Raw genomic sequence first — 26,584 nt, forward strand, 5'->3', positions numbered from 1 at the left:
GGAGGATATTACAATTCATAAGATAATCTTGGCTCCGTTTACCTTTTTTGCATTGGAATAAGCAAATCCCTTTGTTCTGTTCTTTAGTTTCCGCCGTCTGTGAGCTGGGGATAACGGCATTTCTCTGGTTGCACGGCCCTGTACGGATGTGCCAGGGTTGCCTCCGCGCCTTAGGGTATGGTCCATAGGTTCCCGTGTAATTTCTCAGCACGGAGATACCAGCGTTAAGGAGGACGTGAGGTCCTTCTATGGTGTTACTTAAGATTTTGCGGTAGATCTGTACACGTAGGTGAGGCGTAGCCACAGAGAGAATGGTCAAATATCTCCGTTTTTGGAGAAGACTGACCATGCCCCAAAATCAGTATAATTTTTTTTGCCTGCCGTGTACGTCTATCGCTCACTTCAGTGCAAGTGACTACTCGTTGCTGTTTTCTGCAATATACCTCTTCTATTCTCAATAGTTTTGTAATGCCGTGGGTAGGGATGGGATGCGGTGGAGGGCAAAAAAAACTTAGCACCTGCATGGGGTTCAGCTGTTGAATTTGGAGATGCAAATTAGGGCACAAGCTGAATTTCCTATTAAAATGCTGAATCGGAGAGGCAGACTGGGGCAGAGGAGGCGATGAGGCCGGAGGTACCATCTTCATGGTACAACCCTACGCTCCTTGCCTTCCATTTCCAAGGGTGTGTGGGCTGGAGCCACGCTTCTGGATACCTTTGCCTCCGGCAGATCTCCTAGCGTGAATAACATCTCTGTGGTGTTTTGCTGAGGGATTCCAACGGCATCTCCCTCCGCATTTAACTTTCTGTCTTCTTCCAGACTTCCCTCTGTAGTGTTTTTCTGCAAAAGCCATTCTCTGGCTGCCTTTTGGCACCACTACAGGCTTCTCCGTGCTGGAACCCCCTTGCCAAAAAAAGTGGTGGGTGGTGACCTAGTCACTTTAGACAACCCATCCTCCAAGAAATAACCTGGTGGAAGAAGAACCTTCTTGAGCGTGATTTACCATTTGCCATGGGCTGGGATCTTCTTTTCCTTGAGTAATTACAGCTGAAAGAGCAGCCTCTCACCCAGCCCTCAAAATCAAAGGCATGTTGTGTCTTCTAAGTAATATCCGTTCAGCTATGGAGAGTGTGTTTATGTTTCTCATGTTAAAAAAAAAAAAAAAAAAAGAAGAAGGGGGGGAAAAAAGGGAATCTGAGGTTACTGTTTTGCTGGAAAAATGTCAAGACTTGATTGGCAATATCCCGCTAAACCACAAGTTTGTAGGAGAGAAAACAAAACCATTGGATTTTCTAAACTCTGCGTATGCGCACTTTAAGAAAATGTATACCATATAGGTCAGTTATGCTCTTATTATAGCTGTGGCAAGCGTACATATAATTGAAACGCGGAAATACTACCCCATGCTGTTCAATGAATGAAGGGAAAACAAATCTTTGTTATTCCTGGGTTCACATAGTATATAGGAACACTATTGTCTTTCTCTTTTTTTAGGTTTTTTTTTTTTTTTCAGGCCAGTTTTAGCTTTCAGATGTATTTTATTGTCTGTGGGAACATGTGTTTTACAGACCTGTCATGTGAAAGCTATTAACAGGAGGAACTGGAGAAATAACAATAAGCCACGTAACCGTGGCATGTCTACTCCCCGAGTTCAACTGTTACGCCGCTGCTTCAAGTGCATGTGAAATTGGATCGCGCCGGGCGACGTTAGCTCTTCTCCTGCAATTTTTCATTGGGAAACTTAAGGATTTTTTTTTTTTTTTTTTTTAAGTGGCCTATTAATACTGGAGTGCTGGCATCAGATGTGTGTTTTGGGGCCAAAGCTGGCTAGGCATCAAAATGGTTAAATAGCGGAATGAAGATCGACTGGATTCACACGAGATGTCCGATTTTTATTTACCGAATCTGAGCTGGGCGGCTGGTTCTGAAACCTTTCCTCGCTGGTTCACACATGCAGTGCAAACCATCCTGCCTTGCCAAGCACCGTGGGGCCCAGCGCTTGCGAGTAACCCCTTTCCGGAGTTTTTTTAGAGAGGATCTGAAAAGGGTCCTGAGCGGTGGCCCTGGCCGCCCTTGGGTACCTGAGAGGCTTCGGGCCTGTGTGTGATTGTCCCTGCTGACAGATGATGAAGATTTTCCTATTTCTTAAGACTAACAAAACCCCCTGATAGTCCTGGATTAGGCAAACCTATTAACATATGGGAAGAGGAGCCAAAATGGGTCGTGCAAAGTGAAATAGAGAAGGTGGTTCACGTGGAGATGGGGAACGTTATTTTGATGACGCTTTTTAACTCCCTGGATGGTACCTTTGCTAATCGCATCTAGCAGATTGTCATGTCCATGTACCATGGGCAAATTTCGGTCAAACCCAGCAGCACTTTATTTTTTTATTATATTTTATTTTTGTAATTTTAGAGGGAAAAAACCCTCTGATGTCTTAGACTTCTCGCTGTGCAAACAAACCCACAGATACTTAAGCAAGTTAGTGGTCGACAAATATTCCTTTGTGCTTTCTGTAGGATCTGGGTGCGAGATCAGTTTTCTTGGCCCAAGGACAGCTTGAACCGCTGCGCGTTTGTTTTCCCCTTACCTGGGTTTCGCTCTGCAAGTGGGAGGAGGGTTTCCTCTACCTTGTGGTTTGTGATTTACCCTGAACGCGGGTTTCAGGGAATTTGGGGCCTGTTCTGGTAGGGATGTGCTGCTCTTCTCCGTGATGGGCTTGATAGCAAAGGTGAATGGGGAAACTGAGGCAAAGTGAAGGAGGGTGTCCTCCCAAGGTAAAGTTGTGGCTAAGAAATACCCCAGGTCTCTCCATCCAGGTTTGAGGCAATGCTGTATTTCTCTGAAATACATAGAAGAATATGGAGTTACACACATGTGGCAATTTCTAGGTGTCCCCTCCATAGCGTGTGTCCCAACCCATCACCCTGTGGTTTGGAGCACGTCTGCTCCATGCCTGGTGCAAAGGTCCAGCCGAGCTGTGCAGACACAGATCTCCTGCACAGAACGTTCACAAAGAGCGTTTAAAAACAGATTTGACGTGGCTTTAATGCGGTTGAAGGTGACCAGGCTCTGATGGGAGTTCGGCAGCTCTTGTGGATGGGCTGGTGGGGTGCGTGCTCAGCTTCCCCTTGCATGGATGGGTCAAGGATGAGTGTCCCACAGCTGCTCAAAGCACGTAGTCTTATGGCATTAGTAGGTACAAACATACACATACCTTGTAAATAGAGAGAGGAGGCAACCAAGGAAGGCCTCGGAGGCTTAAAAGTAATGGGGATGGAGTGGAGCTGGGCTGACCAGGTAGGAGAAGCTGTGCTGATACTCGATCCTCCCGTGTTTGTTTGCACAGCTCCGGGCTGCCCAGCCGTGGGGCACTCGGCAGAGCATCGGGCTCTCCCCGGAGAAAAGTGCCAGATTCATTTTCGTGGCTTTTTGCGGAGGGATTGCTTTAGGGGTCCGTTCCTGTAAGTTAATATTTGCAATGCACAAGGCTTAACTGAAACCAGGCAGCGCAGACATCTGATAACCATAACAGAGGAGATGCTTTTTTTTCCCGCAAGAGCAACTTGGAAAAACAAATCCCAATGCTATTCCCTTTGGAAAGATAGCAATAGGAAAAGAAAAGCATTCGGGAACAATGCTGGGTGGTTGGTGAGGGGGTTTCTAGTTGGGTCTCCCTTCTTTTGGTGGGTTAGTTGTATTTGCCTGTATTGCTGATGGGTTTGGTTATTGTCTCCCCTTCTTTCTAGCTGGGTTGCCCTTCCTCATCATCGAAACGAGCACAATCCAGCCCTACCAGCGGGGCTTCTACTGCGACGACGACAGCATCAGGTACCCGCTGAAGACGATGGAGACGATCAATGACGCAGTGCTGTGTGCTGCGGGCATCCTCATCGCCATCCTCGCCGTAAGTACCACCTCCGAAACCTCCTCTCCTGTCCCTTGAGCATCTCCGATGGCTTTTTGTCACCTCTTTAGCCGACGGCACTGACATCCCATCGGCATTGGCGGTTTAATGCTGTCTTGCTGGTATGTCCATGCTGTCTACCGCGGTGCACATCTCCTCTGCGATTACCTGACTTCCGCGTGAGCGTGGAGCAGTAAACATTTGCAAATGAAAGCTTGTAATGAGAGGAATGAGATTACTCTTGAAGCCCGTAAACAGGCCCAAAGCTGTTTGGGCAAGTCTGTGAGCTCCACAAGAGCTTTTTCATCCTCTGGTGTGAGTTTAGAGCAGAAGCAAAAAGACTTGAGTGTCAATAAGGACTTGGCATGGTTTGTCCCTATTCAAATAACTCTTGGTATTTGCCTATTTTATAAGGTTTTTTTAAAAAAAGGATACATCTTTTCAGCTAACCACTGCCTGGAAAAGTTTCACAGGTTAGTATTAGGTTTTTAAGAGATTGTATATTGCAGCCGTGTTAAAAAGACAATTAAAATCTTCCATGGGGAGCTTATTCCCGGAGTTCTCACTGTAAAAAGTAGCTAATGCACCACCTTCCCAATGCCGCCTCATTTCTCTTTTCCTGCCAGCTTTCCTAGAGCTGTGCTAGGAAACAATTGCACGGCGAGAGCTTTATACGTCGGCCAAAAAGCTGAATCCAGCCCATGGAGCTGAACCTCCTTATGCCAGCACGTATCTGGTGCTGGGGCAGAAGGCAAGAGCTTCTTCTGGCTGTTGGTTACACACTCCCAGCTGAAGATGAAATTCCCCTATGAAAAGTACCTATGTTTTCCTTCTCACCTGCTGGCAGCACAGCTCAGGTGCTTTCCCAGAGGTTCTGCCTTCCTCTTGGTCCTTCAGCTGGGAGGGATGGAGATGGAGAGGTCAGGAGTACTTGTTCCCCTCTTGGCTTTCATCTTTCCTCGAAGGAGCAATGTTACGGGCAATAGGTATTTTAGCATGGCATGGTGCCTGCTTTGGTTATACCCCGTCCCCAGCCTTGCTGCTTCCTGCTGTGAATATCTCCATCGTTTCCTCATCTCTCCATCATGTCCTGACCACGTATACTCGCTTTAGCAAAGCAGGTCCCCAAAACTGCCTTGTTCCTCTCCCCGGCTCCCTCCTCAAAATAAGCCCGAAAGGTGCCAGACCCCCAGTTCTATAAACGCGGCAGAATTTTTACCCTGCAGGTGAATAACCCCCGAGTGTGGAAAAGCCATAAAAATGAAATGAAAAAGCCTCTCATTTTCACATTACTGCCTGAGCTATCGGCACGCCGGCTCCATGCGGAGTGGGCTTCTGATCGGTAATGAGGCGGTGGCAAATACAGGAGTTGGAACAGAAACTGGAAACATAATCGGCTGCCGATGTGATCCATCAGCTCTCTACCACGAAATAGCAGGTCAATTAAAAGAGAAAGAAAATCCCCAAAGAATTAGATGTTTCTGCCCTGGTTTCGCTGTGCCCACAACAAATGTAACTTAATAAGGTAAATTCAAAAGCTGGGTTATTTGCTGTCGAGTGAAACAAATGGCTAACGAGGAATTGCAGCAACAGATTTCTTTGCTATGGCAGCGTGCATGGAAAATTCAAGTCAGCCTGACCTCTTTTTTTTTCAGATGTAACCCAGATACCAGAATTACTGTAGCATAATAGGAATTCCTTCCGAATCCACAAAGCACTGACTCCGCTCCTTTCGCTCCCAAGGTTTGCCTTCGGAAGGCAGGACGGCGGTTATGAGGACTTCCAGGGAGCTGGCGGTTTGGGTGGCGTGGCCAAAATTTCACGCCCTTGCTTTACGTGGTGTCACGGGCAATCTAGCCCCGGGTAAAAGGTCCAGGTCATGTTTTAAATGGCTTGAGGACACCCAGAGTGCTTGTTAAGTAAACGGCAGAGGCGAAAAACTTTGCTTCGATCAGGATGTGAGAGGATATGCATTTGGCTTTAATGCCTATATATTTACGGACTTTAGGCAAATTTCTGTGCAGGTGACCCTGGAGAGGTTCGTGTCCCTGGGGTGTGCGCTCTCGCATCTCTCCTGACTGCTCTTCCTGCTGCAAGACAGTTAATTTGATCATCTGGGGCACAGAAGCGTGTTGATGGTCCCCAGGGTGGACAGGGGGAGGTGACACTTTCCTCTTCCTGAGCCTCGTACGGGTACTGCTGCTGTGGTGTCCTGTGTCCTCGCACCCAACGGGTCTTGAAAGCCTATGAAAAATACCTAAGAAAACTGATTTCCTAGATGATCTGAGTTATGTGGCCGGGTTAGGTGGTTGGTTTACAGTTGAAGGTGATGCGCTGCAATGTGATTAGACGCAGAGAACGTTACACAAGAGACATAAGCGATTAGAAAAGCTCTAAAAGCAATTACAGGCTAATTGGATCGCTGGTGATACTTTATGATCATGATAAAATGGGCAGGACAACCAAACGCCTGCAAAAGGCGTCCACAGACAGAAAAGTTTGATGTTGACTTCTCTAGTGACCATCTTTGGTACATGCGTGTGGCAGTCCCCCGGGAGCTGTGCCCACCGTGTAGGTATGGACATGTCCTACATGGATGGCTCACCAGACATGCAAGGCCTTAATATCTTTAAATCTTAATGTCTTTAAAGACTTGCTGTTTGCTTGTTTTTTGTTTTTTTTTTTTTTTCAGGATGTCCTTTCAGCTCGTGCACATCTGTGCTGCATTAGTTTTTCACCGTCCTGCTTTATCTGGGACAGTACTGCCAAAAAACCCAAGTTTACCCGAGTTTTAGCTTCTCATTAAGGTTGAGCCATGGCTTTAACGAAGCGGCGAGGGTTCATGGCTGCCCAGCAGCGTGTTAGTGAGGGAATGAAGTCTCCAATTTACAATCTGCTACATGTGTGCAATTACCCAGACCACCAATGGTGAGAGAAAAATATTAATCCCCAGACTTTTGTTGGTCCCTGTTTAAAACGGTCACATGCCTTTCCCAGGCCAAGAGCCTCGGGTTTACGTGGATTTGTTTGCGAGTTTGGAGTAAGGGCACATCCGCCAGTATCAGATGTCATCCTTAATTCGGCCTGTCTCCCCTCTGCAAAAGCCATGAGTTTTCAGCCTTGTGGCTCCACCTCTTCCAAATTCAGGCTTTTGGAGTTGCAGGTGGTGGCTTTGCCCTCGTGCAGGAGCCCCCGTGACCATCTGGGACACCCTGGAGTTGCCTCCTGCCAGAGGAGCAGGAGGTGCTCCAACCACGCTCTGCTGTTCTCATGCCAGTTGATTTCCTGGCTGCCAGCTTGTGCTGGAAGGTGGTCCAAAAGGGAGATAAACCATAGTCTTTGGAGTTTGAGAGGATTAAAATGATGCTGGAGCCGGTTAGCTGCAGCTCCCTGGACGTCTCTTGGTCACGACCAGACTTCCAAGAGTAAATCTCAGCAGTGACGTGTGAACCCTGAGTGACGGTGCAGCCACCCAAAGTATTTCTGTGCATGATAGCAGAGCGCTTGGCCTTTATTTTTTATTATTATAGTTGTATCTCTTTGATAAAGCCTGCCTAGCTGCAATTCCAGCTGCCTTGGGTCAACCTTTGTTTTTTCAAGCCACGGTACGAGAGAGTTCAAACAATGATACAGCTTCATCTCCTCTTAGTCTAATTGCCATACTTTTCCAGTTTATTAGTTTCCAAAGGTTGTGCCAAGCTTTTAAAAAAGGTAGGCAGGGGAGCCTTGTCTCCTGCAGGCCGCTGGCAGGCTGCCACGCCGGGAGGAATATTGCTGGCTGCTCCAGAAAGGGATTAACATGAAGGCATTTTTCCTGACAGTTAATTTTACATATCACAGCCCTTGTGACTAGAGAGGGGCAGGGACGAGGGGGCGGCTGAAAAAAAAACCAACCCCCAAACCCGCCTCGATTTATTACTCGGGTATAAAAACATTGAGAGTAATGAATAAAATCCTAAAGCTGTAAATCTGGAGCTCAAAACCAAGGTGTGTAACGTGACGGCGAACAATTTAAGCCTTTGCCTCTTTGGGAAAGGTGAGATATTTGGACTTCATTTCACAGCCTGATTTTCATTAACCCGCCTTTTAAGAGTCGGGATTATGAGAAGCCGGGTTCTCGGCTCCCTGACGGTGATTTATGGCGACATTGTCAAACCCCAGCACCCCCGGCACAAGACATACATAATTTGCTGCCACGCAATGGCAAGACCCCTTGAAATGCCCAGAAATAGCTGGTGTTTACGGAGGCTTTGAGCAGCTTGAACTGGGTAGGGTGGTGGCAAATTTTGGGCCAGAATCTGGAAAGTTTGGGGCTTTCTGAGTGTTCCTCCGCTGTGTTCGTGTGTGGTTTTTTTCTTTTAGAGAAGAAGATAAGCAGGCAGTTCGTTTGTTTTCCTCCAAAATCAGTTTGATAAGAGGGTACTGGTTCTGGCCTCTCCTTCCCAAACACACACTAATTCTTTATCTGTTTTATGTTAATTTATTTTTTTCCCCTACTACTCCAGTATAGATCCAGGGCACTATTTCACTTCTGTAAAGATATGCCAACATGCTAAATTTTTCAAGGCCAGGCTTGACGAGGCTCTGAGCAACCTGATCGAGTTGAAGCTGTCCCTGCTTACTGCGGGGGGGTTGGACTAGATGGCCTTTAAAGGTCCCTTCCAACCCAACACATTCTATGATTCTAAAGCAAAATATAGCTTTTTTTTTTTCCTTCTTTCCTTCTTTCCTTCTTTCCTTCTTTCCTTCTTTCCTTCTTTCCTTCTTTCCTTCTTTCCTTCTTTCCTTCTTTCCTTCTTTCCTTCTTTCCTTCTTTCCTTCTTTCCTTCTTTCCTTCTTTCCTTCTTTCCTTCTTTCCTTCTTTCCTTCTTTCCTTCTTTCCTTCTTTCCTTCTTTCCTTCTTTCCTTCTTTCCTTCTTTCCTTCTTTCCTTCTTTCCTTCTTTCCTTCTTTCCTTCTTTCCTTCTTTCCTTCTTTCCTTCTTCCCTTCTTCCCACTTTTCCATAAGCAACATTTTGAGCACTGCAATCTCTTCCTGAGAGGGAGGATGGAGAGATGCTGGGCTGTGGGCTCTCCTCCCATTGCTGTGGAAGCAGGTTCCTTGGTCTCAACCCTGCATTTGCCACCCATCGCTGGTCTTGCACAGCGTCGTTCCTACTCTCTAACCCCTCCGTTGCATTTCCCCCACAGATCATCACGGGAGAGCTCTACCGCATCCACTACCTGAAGGAGAAGTCGCACTCCTTTATCCAGAACCCCTACGTGGCTGCTCTCTACAAGCAGGTGGGCTGCTTCGTTTTCGGCTGCGCCATCAGCCAGTCCTTCACAGACATTGCCAAAGTGTCCGTCGGGCGCTTGCGGCCGCATTTCCTGGAAGTTTGCGATTTGGATTTCTCCACCATCAACTGCGGGAAGGGAGTTTACATCCAAAACTACACCTGCAGGGGAAGCGACAGCAAGGTGCAGGAAGCCAGGTGAGAGCCCGTGGTGTCAAAGCGATGGCTTGCCGCCACCAAAACTGTGTCTTGGGGTTTCTCTGCCAGCAATAGATGATTCAAACGCTGCTTTCTCTGTCGCTCCATCTGCCAGCGACGGGCAGTTTCCCTTGGGAATTGCGGGACTTGGCTGAATAAGATTTCTTTTCCTTTCTCTTTAGTCCTACACTATTGTTTTCCCGAGCGGTTGCTCAATGTGGGAATTCACCCTAAAGCCGAACTCACGGTGAGCGGCTCGGGCCGTCCCATGCGGCGGAGCAGAAGGCTTCTCCTCCAAGGAGGGTCCATGCAGGCAGGGCTCCCGGTGCCTCCTCTCCGAGCTCCATCAAATCCCATCCGATGCTCAATTTCTGACATTTCCGAGGGCACATTTCACGTGCCACAATTAAGCGACCGGAGAAGTTGCTCGCTTCTTATTTCTTTACGGTTTCCTGGTTATTTAAGGCGAGACGATGAGTTATCGGGCTATCCTGGAAATAACTGCTGTCCCACGAGTAGACCAGGAAGGGACGAACAATGCGAGCATCCTGCCCATCCGTTCGCTTTCTGCCTCGCGGGCGAGCGGGGCGGATAACGGGGGTTTTATAACACGAAAGACTGGGGGTTGTGGGTCCCTCTGCTTTGGCACCCTCTCAGTAGCCGCAGGCGAGTCACCATATTACATGTAAAATTATAACACTGAAGATCGTGGTGGCCGGTTCTTAACACCTGCTTTGTTTTGCAGGAAATCCTTCTTCTCCGGGCACGCGTCCTTCTCCCTCTACACCATGCTGTATTTGGTGGTAAGTAACCTCAGCCTTGCTTGAGATGGAGCTGATTTATCCCCTGTCCCCCTTTCCCAAGGCACTTGCCCACATTCGGTAGCAATAACGGCACGATGAGTGTCAGAAATAAAGGGTCGGTTGACAAAAAAGAGCCTGAATAAGTTGATGGTGGAAAGATCCCCTCTCAGCCCCTGCGGTGTTATTTGGGATGGAGACTCCTGGGGTGATAGCTGAGCTGTGCCGCTTTGGGATATAGCCGAGGCTGCGATTAAATCTGAATCCCGCTAAACCTGGGGAGGACCTGTGCGATTTTGTTCGTTGTGGTTTCCGTTGGAGAGAGTTTGGGGCGAGCCAAAATATCGCACGGATGGAGAGGGAAGATGCGCCGTCGCGGCTCCGTCGGGGGGTGAAGGCTGGTTCCCAAATGCGCCAGCGGAGCAGGTGGAGCAGCCTCTGCCCGCCGGGATCCGGAGCGAAGGGCTGGGACTTGTTTTTCTTTTGTCGGTGAGAAATGGCTCTACCCTTCCTGCGCCGGGGCTGGGGCCGGGGGGGCGGCTGCCAAGGTGCTTCCTGCCGGGGGCTGGACCCGCACCCAGCCTTTTGGGGAGGATCCGGATAGTGATTTATGTTTGAGGGTTGGTTCTTTTAAAATTATTAATTTTAAAAAACAAATCGGGAGAAAGGTTTCTGATTCCTTTCAAGGTTTGTGTCCCCCCTCGCCATCTCCTGTAAGCTCAGACTAGCAAGCAAAGAAACAGCCTGGCACTAATCGAAACATTAAACACAAACTTATTTATCTGTGAGCACTGTTTCCCCCATCCCTTTACCCTCTGAAAAGATAAGTTGCTGCTGCTCCCTCCTGCCTTTTCATCCCTGCATTTCCCCTCCCTGTGAGCATTTTCTGTAATTTAATTACTAAGCTTTCCAGGCTGCTGGGGGCAGCATATTAAATTCTTTCCTTGCTTCCCTCCTGTCCCCCCCCCCCCTTTTTTTTTTTTTTTTTTCTCTTGGAAAACTTTTGGATTTATGTAAAGAAGAAGAAAAGAAACGAAAACTTTCTTCTTCTCAGTAAACATTTTGGCCGTTTCCTCCCAGCTGCGTTACAATACAGAGCTGCCCCGGTGACGCTTCGCAGGAGGCTCGGCCATTCCAAAACTTTCTGAGCTGCGTTTGGAAACCATCGCTCCGGCATTTATTTATTTCCAACTTCAGATAAGTCAGACCGGAGATGCTTTCAAGCCTGGCATCTGGAGTCAGTGAAGATGCCAGTGCCTATTAAGTCGGTGGTGGTTTCTCTCCAAATTCTCAGCAAGATTCGGGTTATCCTTCTAGGTATATATTTTTTCTTATTTTTTTATTTTTTTTAGATATGGTGCTCCAGGGCCTTTTTGGAAGCCAAGCCTCATCCTTTACCTCTTTCACAGGATCATGCCCTGGAGCATCCTTCAGGGTAGGGGACCAGCCCGGGGGGCCGTGCCCAGCTGGGCGAGCGCTCGCCCCCTCCCCGTGTTCCCGCCGCACTTACTTTGGCAGTGGCTGCCCAAAGTTGCCAGGGCTTGACCCTGTTTCCAGGTGTTGCTTTGCCAGGTTTTTTCCACGTTTTGCTGGAAAGCCAGCAGTTACGGAGCAAGCGAGAAACGAAACGGTCTGTGGCAACGCAGCAGGAACGCCGGTGGCCGGGGCGGGGGGGGCAGTGGCAGGAGATGCACTGGAGACCCTAAAACTGCTTTGCACCAATTCCTGCCGCCTGATTTTCTTTTTAGCTTTGCAGCAGGCTTCAAAAGTGGTGTTTAGCTCCTGCGTAATGCTTTGGAGCAGAAAGCTCTCTCGGATCTTCTCTTTGCCTGTCCACATATGGGAGCACTCGGGCTATCAGCAGCCTCTGCCTTTCTCCCTGCCTGATCCGGGACAACAGGCTGCTCCGCTTATCCCTCTCCCTGGAGAGGTTTTGACCCCCAGTCCCTTAAGAATTATTTTATTTTTTTCCTTGTCCCAAAACTGGGATAATGTTGGTAGCAAGCTCCATCTGACCGGCTGTTCCAGCTGCCTTGCGCCTTAAAAAGTGAGGGGAAAAATTACCCCAAGTCTTCGGTCATAAATTGAAGGGAGGAAAAAGCAACTTGAGACAAGACAGTGTGACGTGGTGCATATCGGAGGCAAGGAAATGATGATCTTAAGGGCCTTTTCCAACCTAAATCACTTTGCGATTCTAACTTGTCTCGCAGCACCCCGTTCTCCATCACTCCGGCTCCCTGGCCACTGCTAGAGCCTGAACAAGAAATCTCAGAGAAAAAGGGAGACAGAAAATCTGTCATGTTGGAGAGGCTGATAATACCCCAAAAGAATTTAAAAAAAAAAAAAAAAAAGAGGTTATACTAACCCGGAGGGATTTTATTTAATGCAAAAAAAAAAACCCCTACTGTCTTGTCCAACGTGGTGATTGAGTAGATTTTTGGAAGGCTGGTTAAACATGTGGCATCCACCATGCCAACGTCTGCAGGAGGTGGGTTAGGATGGATTTAATCGTTAAATCATCTCAGTCAAAAAAAAAACCCGGTTGTTCTCCGGTTCCTGGGAAGTGCGGGCTGTGCCGCAGCAGGTTGCTGCCCGCGCTTTGGGTGCCGGGAGTTTGCCGGGAGCCTTTGCAGAGTTGGGGTATTTGCGGGGCTGAGCGAGTGCTGCAGAAGCTTGGCTCATCAGCCCACGTCCTGAGTGCGTTCCCTGTTGAACAATACTTCATATTTCGAGGATAAGTCACTTCCCGTCTCTCCTGGCGTTCCCTGGCTTCACTCTTAGAGCCCGTTCTCAATTATAATGTTTTCAAGTTTGTCTCACCTGATGGAGACGGGTGCCAGAAAGCTTTAGTCGGTCTATTAGAAGATACCTGGATTCCCACGCATCCCACGGGGCTTCGCCTGCACCGTGGGCCTGGATTTTCTTGGGCGTTTGGTGGCCAGTGGATAGGTGACCATGGCTTCCCCATCACCTGTAGTATCCCTGTTCCCTGCACAGCATCCATCAAGAATTTGGCCATGCGCACCCAGTAGGAAAATAAGGATAGATGCCAAGCCCCAGAGGGCTTTGGAGGAAAAGTTCCAGGGAAAGGCACTTGCAACACAGTAAAATCTCCTGGGATTTAGTTCTAAACACTGAGACTTCAGGGCTAAGTTTCTCGCAGCCTTCTTGTCACCAAGAATACCCAATTAGCATCAGGCCTTTGTATAAAAAAAAAATTTAAAAGGGGAAATTACGCTTGGGTAATCCTCTTTGTCTTAATTTTCCTTGCTTTGTTACTGCTTGGCTGAGCGAGTCCGTAATACATATTTATAGCAGGCTGAGGAAAGAGGAGGTATGTAACAGCTTATTCCACACAGCGTTCTGCACCTGACCCATACCTCTTGGGTTTGCTTTGCTGGACAAGGGGCGTCCTTGCAGAGAGCGATGGGGGCTTTCCAATCCCCTCTAGCACATGAGACCATAATTCTAATTTTAAATTTTTTTATTTTTTTTTTTTTAATGGCACAAAGTCGCCTGAAACTACACAGACGATGCAGAAAAACCTAAATTAATATCTCTCAGCGATGTTAGCCGATTCTGGATAAAAGAGGAGTAAAACAGGGTAGCTTGCACCAGTGCGTGTTGGTGGATGAGGCTGAAGACATCAGATCAGGTTGGGTTTTAGTGCGTTCTACTCATTTATATGAAAAACTAGAGATGTTTCTGGTTTTTCTTATCTTTGCACTGGGGTTTCTCGCTGAAGGGTGGAGAAGGTCCCAGTGCCCTGGTGCTGCTGAGCGATGATGTGCCTGTGTGAAGGAAACTCTGTGGTGGTTGTGGACTTGGAGTCAAGTTTAGCAGTGACCTAAGTAAGCGAATAAACTGGAATTACATGAGAGGCCAGGGCCGAGGTGTGAACCGCGTTGCAGAGCTGATGGGGATATGGGATGGGGATATTCCCGACGGGGTGGGAGGATGCTGTATGCTCAGCGAAGGCAGGGAAGAAGCAAACAGCACATCCCTTCGGTGCTGGGAGGTCTTTGCCCTTCTGCTGGCCTTGTCTTCTGGCCAGCTTGATGCTAAAAACTGAATTCTGCAGTTCCCCTCCCTCCAGCTGGCTTTGCCCAGTGTGCTATGTTGGGGTGAGTTTGGGTTTGAGGCGTTTTGGCCCCATACCGCTTTGGGTACCGCTCTGTTTGCAGATGGGGCTGGAGATGGAGGTGACTTCAGGTCAGACAGTCGGCAACAGGACCGGCCATTTCCCAGAAGGAAACCTTAGCTGTGACTAAGGGACGTGGTTGATGGAATTCAGCGTCGCGGTGGGGTTAGTGTGAACAGGACGGGATTTCTGCATGGCAGAAAGCCCCCGGAGGCTGGAGGTGATGCTTTTAGCCCATGTCTCCTGCCAGCTCCTCCTTGATGGGTTTGCTCAGAGGTTGTGTGTGGCCACGGGCTGTCCCCACCAACACTGTGGAAGTCCCCTGGCAGAAGAAGAGCAATGTGACGTCCTTCAAGCCATCTGCTTTGTGGTAATTCGGCCTCTGCCAGGAGACAGTGGATGGGAGTTCCAAATAACTCCTTCTCTGTGTGATCCCGTTTCATTCCATCCGCCCTTGCTCCTGTTGATGCTCCTCCTGACTATCGCTGCCCCGTGATGGTCTGTGGTGGAAATAACCACCCTGGTTGCGGTCTTGCTGCTCCACCACCTCCCAGGAAGGGCTCCATCCAGCCCCAATGTTCCTGTCCAAATCTGTCGGGCCTTAGCAGGCAGCGCTTCGGATTTGCTCCCAGGTTTCAAAAAAAAAAAAACAAAAACAAAAAAAAAAAAAAGCCTTCAAAAGCAGGCTTTCAGATAAATTTCCAGGAACTTCCCATTTCTTAGTAATAGCACTAAATCCCGGTTTAGGGAAATTCTGATTCTTTCAGCCCCCACGCTCTCCTTTCGCTTTTTGACCTTCTCTTATTAACTCGGTTTTTCTTTCATACTGAGGGCAGAGGCAAAGTTTGGAGCACCCCAAGGCTCACCTTTAACGTACTTATGGGATCTCAGCACCCTGCTGTTTGAGCACGGTCTCTGGTGTACTGCACGCTCACAAATTGCCCGTGAAATATGAAAAGTGCCGTTATCCTCTTTTTTTTTTTTCTCCTTCTCTTTTTTTTCCCTTTTTTTTTTTTTTTTTTCCCCTTATGAATGGGGAACTAACGAGCAACTTCTCCAAGAATCTTATTGCGGCAGTAAAAGGAGCTCAGTCGAGATCCTCACACTGGTGGTGCGGCGTTTGAGGCGCGTCTGTTCGGGTGGGTTTTACTCCTCCAAGATGTGCAGGTGTGGGTGCGAGATGGGTGCTGGGGACCTGGGGGGCACCCGGCACACCCCCGAAGGTGCCACGCTGCGTTTGCCTACCTTTTCCAGGGCTGAAGCCTGTCGATTAGGCACCCAGTTCACAGCTGTGCTTTTGAAGGAGTGGTATGCAGTATACAAACAAGTGTGTTTTTTAAATGGCTTCAGCCCCAGACGTGTCTGCTTGATTACGTGTTCAAACTCGGTTTTAGCTTTTTATTGCTAATTTTTAATTGATACTTTGCCTCCTCACCTGTAGAGGACCTGTTTTTAGCCCAAGCTTGTGGGATGGAATGATCTGAGGGGATGTCAAGGCTGTGCAAAAAGGAAAAAAATGTCAAATTATCCAGCAGCAAATTTCTTTCTTAAGGGGTTTGAGGCGATAGAGCCTCAAGACTAAAGAAAGACGTTAGGTTTCAAGTCTTCCTGGTAGAACTAAGAGTAATAGTCCGTAAGATGTAATACTTGAAGATAATTTTGCTCTGTAACAGCATACTGGAACCTGAGTTTTGCATTGTTACCTGGGCTGGGCTGAGACTCTTAGACCTGAAAATAATCCTGACCCTAAACCATGTCAGTAGAAGCATATTTTATACTTTTTTTTTTATATAAATATATATATATATATATATACACATTAAAAATGCTATTCTCCGTAAATGCTGGTTGTTTTTTTTTTTTCAAGGGACGTTGTCTCTACACTGAGAAGTTGTATTCAAAGATAACCTCAGCTCCCCGTCTCCATCTTCCCTGAATAGTTCCCAGGAGTATCCTGCCTGCACAGTTTACTCTGTGGCAGGTCACCGGGTGCACAAATACTATGGCAATGAAAATTCAGCCAGCCTAAGCGTTGCAAACTAAAAATGCCGTTTCCCGGCTAATGAACCGCGTAGATATTTGCTTGCAGGGTGAAGTGCCTGCTGTTAAATCACTGCAAGTGACTGCGCAGGATGGAGTTGTGCTATTTCACAGCTCCGGCGTTCCAGCTCAGCGATGGCTGCATTTCAACTGGAGGGAAATCACCTCCTCGTCGGTGCTGAGATTTTTGTTGGGTGTGTTGGGTTTTGTTGTTTTTTGTTGGTTTTTTTTTTTTAATTATTATTTTTTTAGATCTTTCTGGACAGAACGTGCCTCTTAGTTTTGATACATTGATAGCTGACTTTTCTTTCTCCTGAGATGACATAAATTATCCTCACAAACTAAAGAACCAGCCCAGTGGTCCGTTAGCTGGGCTACACCAGTATGGGTTTGCTGGGGGGATCTGGGGAGCTGTAACTCGTCCCGTAGCGTCGCGTGCAGGAATTTTCATGGTGTGGGGTGTGTGCCGTGGTGATGTGGCTCCGTTCCCAGCCTCGGGCTGGTTTGCAGATATATTCCCTAGAATCATAATGTGCATTTAGCCAGCACCGAGCTGCTTTGGTACTGCTCTCTTCCATGTTAATTGGCTAACAATTTGGATAATTTGGAGCATCTGCTCCATTCAAATGGCGTGATGTTTCATTTCCTCTAAAGAGCCCAGTGTGTGTTCTTTCCAAAAAGGGGTAAATATCATGTTTATGCAGCAGCCAAACATAGTAAATTGGCTAAAGCGATGCTTCCCCCTTATCAGCTTTCCGATTAATTCTGCTTTTATAGGTAAATGGTGTCATTAAGTTATTTGTGGTTTCAGGGAACCCAGCAAGAGCTTCGTTCCCTTTTATATCAAGGCAGTGTAAACTGCTCTGGGTGTGTAAAAGGGATCGTAAATGGGTATTAAACCCCTTTCCAGACCTCTGATGTTACAGAGTCCCACCAAGCACGCTGGGTCTGGCTTCCAACGCTTCATTTAGGAGCAGGCAGAAAAATACCTGCCGTGGCTGAGCCCATGGGTCCCAGCTGCAGGAGCCGAGCAGCGTTTTCCAGGCACTTTTACACTCTTCTGGCCATCGAGTGCCTCCCTCCTCCCTGAGCCCCAAGGTTGCTGCGACGTCCCTCCCTTCCCGCAGCTTTCCTCCCCGCGCTGCACCCGGCCCCGCTCATCCGTGGGCAGCGGGTGGCCGTTTTCCTGTCCTCTCTTCCCGCCCGGCTTCCCGGTTCCCACAGGAACCGGCCGTGCCCGCCGGCCGAAGCGGAAACGGACCCGAGATAGTCACAAGGAGGGGTCAATGTCCATTTGACGTCACGTCACCTTCGCCTTTTCGGGTCGAGCCGGCACCTCGCTTTTTCCCTCGCTGGGTAGGAGTGACTTCCCCTCCCGTGCGGCGGGGCGGCTGCGCGCTGTGCCCCTGCAAACCCCAGGGCTCGGGCTGGGAAACGTGGTGGCAATGTTAGAGGATTGCCTTTTGCATCCACAAAATTGTATTCCGCGGCTGTGCCCGGAAATCTTCGGAGCGGGCTCTGGAGGTGCGTCATGCTGCGTTGAATCCTGGTTTTCCTCCGAGAGATGCTGTGGGTCCTGAGTGTCCCAAGTTTGGGAACTTGCTTCCGTTATGCACTAAGTGGGGAGGAATTTCCTTACTCGGCCCGATGGGATGTTGCGTGTGACCGTGATGGACTTGGAGGCTGAAGTGGGGCTGGAGGGTGAGCTGGGATGCAGGAGGTCCCGAGGTCCCAAGCTTCTGACCCTGGCTCAGCAAGGAAAGGCTGTACCCCTCCACCTCTGCCCGCATCCACTCCACGGGTTAAAAATCCCTTCATCTCTGCTCCCCTCTGCATGATGGAGGCCACAATTTTGTAAAGAGCATCCTCCCTCTTTGTCAACTCCCCCCTCCTTGAGCCACGGGGATGAAGGTACCCCACGGCCAGCCCCACAGAGCGGTTGCTGCCATGTGCGCACATTTTGGGCACGGCTTCTCCTTTGCTGCCCTCAAATTAATGCAACCTTTTTCTTTTTTTTTTTTTTTTTTTTTGTTTGTTTGCTTGTTTTTCCTTTTCCCTGCAGTTTTATCTGCAGGCCAGATTCACGTGGAAGGGAGCCCGTCTGCTCCGTCCCCTCCTCCAGTTCACCCTCATCATGATGGCGTTTTACACCGGCCTGTCCCGTGTGTCGGACCACAAGCATCACCCCACCGACGTGCTGGCTGGCTTTGCACAGGGAGCCCTGGTGGCTTACTGCGTGGTGAGTATGGCAAACCATGCAAGGAGGGGCAGCGGGGATGCTGGTGGGGGTCCCAGGGGAATAGCGGGCACCCACGCTGCTGCGAGCTCACGTAACCCCCTGTTGCAGCTGGGGAAGTGGCAGGAGGCACAATGCTCCAGGGGCTCAGGCCGGTGTCATCCCTGTGTGAGAATCCTCATTCGCAGCTGGACCATGGTTTGAGCGCAGAGCATCCCACCAGCCCAATGATGGGTGCTCCGATGGGCACTTTCCCCTCCCTGCAAGCAGCAGAGCTGCTGTGCTGGAGGGCTGAAGCAATTCTTCTTGTCCCCCACTGAAAAAAACAACACATTCAGCCAAAAATACAACATTTAAGGTTTCTACCCCATCAGCCTTGAGGCTCCTGAGCAAAGGGCCTGTTGCGTGGGCAGCTCGGGGCACTGAAAAGGCGTTCAGACAAGGAAGAGTATCTCCCTCTCGCTTAGAATCACTGAATGGTTGGGGTTGGAAGGGACCATGAAGACCATCTAGTTCCAACCCCCTGCCCTGGGCAGGGACACCTCCCACCAGCCCAGGTTGCTCCAAGCCCTGTCCACCCTGGCCTTGAACCCCTCCAGGGATGGGGCAGCCACAGCTTCTCTGGGCAGCCTCTTCCAGTGTCTCACCACCCTTAGAGTAAAGAATTTCTTCCTAATATCTAATCTATATCTCCCCTCTTCCAGTTTGAAGCCATTTCCCCTCGTCCTATCACTACGTGCCCTTGTAAAAAGTCCCTCTCCAGCTTTCTTGTGGACCCCCTCCAGATACTGGAAAGGGCTCTCAGGTCTCCCCGGAGCCTTCTCTTCTCCAGGCTGATCACCCCCAACTCTCTCGGCCTGTCTCCATATGAGAGCTGCTCTAACCCCCTGATCATCTTGATAGCCCTTCTCCAGCTGCTCTCGGTAACGAGCACCAGCTCGTTTGCAAGGCTTTCCGCCAGGACCCAAATGGGGAGTCTGGGGTAGTTGGGATTAAGACGGCTCTTCCCTGCACAAGCCAGCCAAAAGCCGTCCCCTGGGAGCGGGAGCCGGTGTCTGCCCGGCGAGGGGAGGCTGGGCGCCTCGTTTGTTGGGCGCCTCGTTTGCTGCTGGTGGGTTTTTAATGTAGCGAAAGGGCTCGTGAGAAAAAGGCGAACAAAAGCCGTGCCCGCTTGTCTGCGGCTGCCGGGCTTGTTCTCATGCAATTTGCTTTCCAAAGAGCGACCTGATTGCGCAGCCCTCTAACTCGACGTGACACATGGAAATGTTTAAAGTAGGCAGGATGGGGGGCACCGGGTCGGGCGGCTGCCGCGCATGGGAACAAAGAGGCCGGGGGTTATGGACGTTCCTGTGTCTGTACAAACTCCTGAAACCAAGATTTTTAACAGCTTACCACTTTCTTGGATTGGGGTTTTTTTTTGTGTGTTTTGTTTTGTTTTGTTTTGTTTTTTTTTTTTATGACTGATCTAAAAGTAAAGCAGCCCTGGAGGCAAGGAATTAAGTTCGCTAATGTTATATTTTGCAAGGAGAGAAAATAGGTTATTTATGTACTTTCCACTCACTGATAATATTCCAAAGCCAAGACAAAAAATCTCATTGTCGGGAAGTTTTTTGGGTTTGTTTTTTTTTTTTTTTATGAAGTATTATTAACTCTCTGAGCGGTAGCTGTTGGGTTTTGCTCTTGCCTGATGCCGATGTCCCATGCAGGGCCGGCAGATTTAGAGAGGGGAAACTTAGAGAAGCCTCTGCAACAGCGTTACAGGTCTCGTGTCCTTCATACCGATATTGTCAGGGTTTTTTTTTTTTCCAAACCCTGGCAAAGACCCTGAGCGATGTGGGGAGCAATGGAGGAGCTTGTTGCAGTCCAGGTGCCTGAATTTGGATCGTGTGGGTTTGTCGGGACACCAAGCGCACATCGCCAGGTAGTTTGACGGGGGGGGTATTTACCTCTCCGTGTGCCTTTCTGCTTGAGAGGTGGGATAACAACAATATATAGGGGGAGCAGGGACCAAGCGATCCATTCCTGGATCCCAGCAGCGGTTTCAGAAAGACAATAGCTCTCCGGATGCTCGGGATGGGCGTCCGGATGCTTCCCGGCTGGGACAAGCAGGCAGGGCTGGCCGTCCCCTCCCGGCCCTCCGGCAGCTGGGAGCTGGACTGGGAAGGGGAGGCTGCGGCGGTGCTGGGCTGGTTTTCCTGTGGCGAGGTAAACCGACATAGGAAGCAGCTGCCTGGAATTTTACAGGCAGGCTCGGGTTTGCCTGCGAGCCCAGGGCAACCTGCGCTGCTCTTCCCAGCCGGCTCGTGGAGGGGGCTCCAAACCCTTTGCAGACATGGCTTGGTGGCTGGGGACATCTCAGGCAGCAGTTTAGGACTTGGGCAGGGTTTAAACCCAGTCCTCGTCCCGTTTCATCAGCTTGTGAAGAACCAGCAATATGTTGTTCTCCCAAACCTACCGTTGTTGCCCAGGAGGGGCCGGCAGACTTTCCTCCCTTTTGGAAGGTGGCAGCAAGGGACAAGGGAAAGAGCTGCCCTGAGACTCCCTGGAGTAAACGTAGAGCTTAGCAGCTTTTTGCTAACATTGCTGGTACGTCAGAGCAGTTACTGGTATGTCCTATGTCTGGGATCCGGCTCTCGTCCTTGGGATGCTGTGAAGCAGGAGGAGGGACCTGAAGACTCATCACCCCCAACCCACCCTGGGTGCTCCCAGACACCCCTTCCACCAGCAAAACCTCCAGGAGCCCGCTTCGATGGTAGTCAAGGCCCGTTAAAATCCCATAGTTATCAGGCTGTAATTTTCAGTAGAAACCAATTGTGGGTTTCATCTCTGAGGGCTGCCGGAGTTTAAATCCAGGTTGTGCTGCTGCAGACACGTTTGTCCTTCAGTGCCTGAAATAACAAGCAGAAGACATTAGTGTCAAGCGCTTCCAGCTGATGAAACATTCAGACTTGGATCCAGGGTGAAATACGATGAGGATTTCTTAAATGGAAATAGTTTTTACGCGTGTTGTAGGCAGCCTGCTATGTGTCCTGTAGTTTATGCCTCATCCGAGGGAGAGAGAAAAGGGGAGACGCTGGAAGGACGCGCTCCTGGTGTTGCTCTGGGTAGCTTAGATGAGTTGTTTTAACCTCTCTGTGATTAAGAATTTCTTCAATATAATGAAAAGGAATAGGAATTGTGAAGCGGCAGTGTAAGATACAGGCTTACTGCGTATAATACGCGCTCAGTCTTCTGCTGTCAAGTTTTCTTTATGGGTGGAGAGCACCTTCTACAGGAAATGGAGCTAATCCAAGTGAAAAACTTTGCACGTTTATTAGTCCTTTTTTGTGTTAAACTGTTCAAGCATTAGAAGGATTTAACGCACTGTTTTAACCCCCAAAGATCACGTTTCATGATTCCTATAAGTGTTTATATAACCTCCAGCCATGTTACAGTGAAATACGGTTTAAGGAGAAATGAAACCTCTTACCCAGTCTCTGAATTAAAACCTGAAAAAGCGGCGCAGTAAAAGCTAAAATACCCAGGATGACCCTCCGCCATAACTCATTCCTGTCCAAAATAAGGACCAGGCTCGGTGTAATCCCTGTGCGCTTCTTGCGCTCGGCAATCTCCTCCCATAAATTGATTTGTCACGGCTATCGTGGTGCAGAAATCGGACATCTTTTTGATTGAATCCAGCTCGCCGAGGTGGGCAAGAGAGCGAGATGGCATCAGAAATGCGCCGGACCGGGAGTTTTACGGTTATTAACGACCCAAAAGCAAACCATTGCCAGCGCAGTTCAACGCGCTTTCACACTGCGACGCCGCAGCAAGAAGCCAGACTCCAGCTCGGGATCCTCGGCGGCTTCGGCTGGATCCTGTTATTTAACCAAATGCTGCCACTTGGATGCCCTGTAAACAACTTTATCAGCTCGGTTATACAACTAGGTGGCCAGACGGCAACACGTACGCTGAAACAAGAGCTGGGTTATATGTCAGCTCCTTCCCTGCTTTTCCACGAAGCAATAAAAGCCGAGCAACAACGGCTCAGCTTCCTGCATCCCCGCTTGTAGTTGTAGGAGTAAACTGCCGCGGACAGCAGGTCCGCTGGCTGTTCGGCCCAGCTCCTTATCTGCAAAAGTTGTTTCCAAGGGAAAAACTAGACCTGCTGCGTAGGGCTCTGGGTAGCTAGAAAATGTGGAGATGCCGATGGGGAAAACCTTTCCTCCCTCCCTGTTTACCCAGCCTGGGTGTATTAACCTACGATTACTCCTTTGAGCACCTTGGACGTTTTTCCCCTGATTTATCTTGTTGCTTAAATCTTGCGTCCGAGTACCGGGGGAGCAAAATAAAATGTGCCGCTAATTCCCGCAAGCGCGGCGTGCTGCTCCGCCTGGGGCCGCGGCTCAGCAAACCCACAGCTGGGTGTGAATTATCGGTGCTTCGGGATGTCCGAGATGAGACGGCAAATTTTGGGCTGGCCGAGGCAGTCGGCTGCAGGACCAAAGTTCGGGGCTTTGGTGCCAGCTGACAAAATGATGAATCCCCACCATTTTTTGCCCTGTCCAGAGCATCCGCGCTGTCTGACTCTTTTCCCTTCTGGCGTGAGGCTGAGGTTTGGCAAGGGAGAAAGTGCCCCGGTCCGGCAGGACCGATAAGCTTTGTGCAGCGGCTGCCAAGGGAGGATGTGGAAGTTTCCTCCCAGCACTTTGTTTCTTATTGTGTTTCTGCCTCCCGAAATTGCCAAGCAGTGGCTTTTTCACATCCGGGAGAGGGGTTACATCACGGGATATTTAGGAAGAAGTAGTCAGGAATAGCTCCTCCTCTCCTTAGGCTTTGGCTTTAGGACCAGACCCCGGCTCTGTACCGGTGCCTTGGTGGGGCAAGAGGAGGGAGCATCACTCGCTGTTGACTCATTGCTGATCACTTTTAACGCAGCTTGGATTTGAAAGCTTTTAATTGCCTACCTGATGTCTGTCTGAATGAATTGTTTCACGCCGACTCCGTCCCTAAAACCACTCACCATGAGTCAGGCCTGCCCTTTGGAGACCTTTGTTATTTTATTGGAGTGTGGGCCGTGTATCTGTTTCCTGGCTTTTCAACCCCATCAGCAAAGGTTTGGGTGTTTGCCCTCGGTGATTATGCAGCGAGAAATAAAACTGTTCTGTAATGTTTTTAGGCTGTGTTTTGTGAGGTCTGAGCCTTTTTCCGTGTTGTACAGAAAGGTGGGAGCAGGCGCTTGGGATTTCACAGCCATCAGTGTTACGGGCAGGCATTCAATAGCACAAAAAGTGCTATTTTTGCAGCTTAAAGATATGTATATAGTCTGTAAACCAAACTTTTGAACAAAGTATCACCTGGTGTGGCTAAGTTTTGCCTTTTCTGCTTATTCCTACAGGTGTTTTACGTCTCAGATCTCTTCAAGCCCAAGACAAAGACTTGCCTGCCTCCACCGCCCATCCGGAAGGAGATCCTTTCACCTGTGGACATCATTGAGCGGAATAACCATCACAACATGGTGTAGACCTTTGAGAAATTGGATGGGTGTTGTATTTTATTTTAATTTTTTTTTTTTTTATTTTTTTTTTTGCGAAAAAATGACTGCTGACAGCAACTACCTGCTGCTCTCAAATCTCATCAGACAGTAGAATGTAGGGAGAGACTTTCTTGCCCGACCAGTAAAGTCTTACTCTGTGGTCTTTTCAACTTGCGACATTTGGATGAAAGGGGTGGTGGTCAACTAAGTCAAAAGCGACGATGAGAAAGGAAAAAACGCAAAACGCAAAAGCCGAACAAACAAAGAGAGGTGCCGGAGTTCTGGATGTGCAATTGGTTTGAGTGTTCATGTTGTAGTGAACGCCAAATTGTTCATAGCCTAATGAACACTAAGGGATTTTTGGAAAGCTGGCCATCTTAGGTTTTTTTGTTTTTTTTACTATGAAGATTTCCAATGCCTGCGAGGAAAAAAACAAACAACTCACGACTAAATTGTATAGCACTATATACGAGAAACAGCACTGAGTCAAGATCTGGGATGGTTTGTAAGAGTTGCTTTTTTTTCTCTTTTTGATACTAGTTTATTTTTTTGCCTCCTCTATTCCATACTGTGACTTAGTTTAGAAGAAGCTTGCCCGGTCAAAGATCTCCGAAGGGTCTCTGATCACACTACACACGCCTTTAACGAGCAGTCCTGAGACGCGCAGTGAGGCTGAATAACTCCATCCTCCGCGCAGAGAAGCCACATTTCTTCCTCTCCGCTCGCACCCTGGCGAGGGTTCGTCCTGCCTGAGCCCCCGGGGCGTGCGCAGCCCCCACAAATGGCCCTTCATGGAAAGAGCATCCTCCGCTTCCTGGCCATCCTCCATCCCCTTCCCCCCCGCTTCCCAAAAAAAAAAAAAAAATAAATCACAGCAGATTTTCTGTGCGCCCACAGGAGCTGGCGGTTCGCAAGTGGGTAGCGGCGGCTCTGCCGAAGACGCGTTGGCACTACGACCCCGGGGCTGAGTCCTGGGGAAACTTTTATTCTGCAGTTTCGGGACGGGCTGCTGGGCGGCACGTCCCAGCCTGGGTGTCAGTCGGTTTGTGCATCATCATCCTCCTCCTCCTCCTCCTCCTCCCTTGGGCACCCCGGTGCACGCCACGGCAGGTACCAGGTCCTGTGCTCCGCTCGGTGACACCGGCGGTAAATCAGTCGTGCCTATATCCAGTGTGATGACGATGATGATTATTATTTTTTATTTTTTTTATTATTTTTATTTTTTTTTTGCCCGGAAACCACAGGTTCTCAGTTTGCAGCCCTTTCACAGAGCGCGTTTGCAAAGGGATCCCGCAAAGCATGCAGAACGGCCATTTGCACATCCTTCTTACAGAATCCGTCCTATCATTTCAACTATAGCAAGCTATGATGTTTTTTTTTTATATATAAATATTATATAAATAATGTATAAAACCTTAAAAATTAACTATGTAAAATATTATTTCTGAAACAATTTTAGATATATCCACTATGACTATAAACTGTGTCCTGACCTGTGTTTATTTACATTTTGCTGCTTAAAAAAGCATTGAATTAATTTTTTTTATAGTCGACTAAAATATTGTAGTTCTGTGGTAGTAATATTTTAATGAAAATAACTACAATTAGAGACATTTGTATAAAAAAAAAAAACATATTAAATTGTCTGTATTTTTGTAATGTTCCATTTTGTAAAGAGAAGAATATTCAAAGACTTTTGTAGAATACAAAATTGAAGTTTGTATCTGCGAAATTATTGCTGTATAAATGTGCTTTTTAAATAAAAGCTCATAACACAACTAAACCTCCTGGTGCGGGTTGCCTTCTGCCTTTGGGTTGACCTTCTCCTGCTGGAAGGGGTGACTGCGGATGACCCTTTGGGATTTGATGCATGAGGATGAACATCTGGATAAAAAGGGACCTGATGCCACTTTTGATGGGCATCCCACCAGCTCCTGGCTGGGGAGGGTGTGATGGGGACACGCTCGTGGGTTTTCATTGAACTGCTCTTGGCTCTGCCCGGTCTTTGAGCAAATCCCTTTTTCTTGAGGGCATCCCTTTCTCTTTAGCGATATTATGAGCTTTAAAGAAATATTGAAATAAAATAGAGTCCGAAGAGCTACGTTCCCGCTGGTGGGTGTCCTGGACAGCCCCTGCCTGGGAACGCTCCCAACTACGCTCTGCGCCAACACCTTTTCCATGAAAAACAGACACTTTGCAGCTGAACGAAAAACTTGCAGCTCACTGGCTTGCAAAGATGTGGGTGGAAGGGGAAAAGAAGGGGAGGAGGAAAAAAAAAAAAAAAGCCCACAAAAACATGTGCTCCGATACGCACGTGTGCACACTTACGAGGCAGCCTTGATTTTTTTTATCACTATTATTTTTTTCTTCCTCCTACAGAAGAAAATGAAGTTCTCGGTGGTGACACACGGTCAGAGCTGCGTTTCGGCCACTCCTTGGGTGAACCGCATCGGCGAGATAACGCGGCAGGG

At 48.7% G+C, this 26,584-nt stretch overlaps 1 protein-coding gene across 2 annotated transcripts in view; it reads left to right on the forward strand.

The window, feature by feature from the left end:
• The window catches only part of PLPP3 (phospholipid phosphatase 3), a 62,393-nt gene extending 36,514 nt beyond the window's left edge, over positions 1–25,879 (forward strand). The window contains exons 2-6 of one of the 2 annotated variants that reach the window (XM_063343249.1): positions 3,751–3,908; positions 9,098–9,381; positions 10,127–10,184; positions 18,425–18,601; positions 23,976–25,879. In XM_063343249.1, coding sequence (XP_063199319.1) covers positions 3,751–3,908; positions 9,098–9,381; positions 10,127–10,184; positions 18,425–18,601; positions 23,976–24,101 — 803 coding nt within the window. In that variant the 3' untranslated portion in view covers positions 24,102–25,879. The remainder of the gene's footprint in view (positions 1–3,750; positions 3,909–9,097; positions 9,382–10,126; positions 10,185–18,424; positions 18,602–23,975) is intronic. The other variant, XM_063343248.1, reaches the window with a different exon arrangement.
• Positions 25,880–26,584: the final 705 nt, after the last annotated feature.

This window comes from Chroicocephalus ridibundus, chromosome 8, assembly GCF_963924245.1.
Source record: "Chroicocephalus ridibundus chromosome 8, bChrRid1.1, whole genome shotgun sequence".
NCBI lineage: Eukaryota > Metazoa > Chordata > Aves > Charadriiformes > Laridae > Chroicocephalus > Chroicocephalus ridibundus.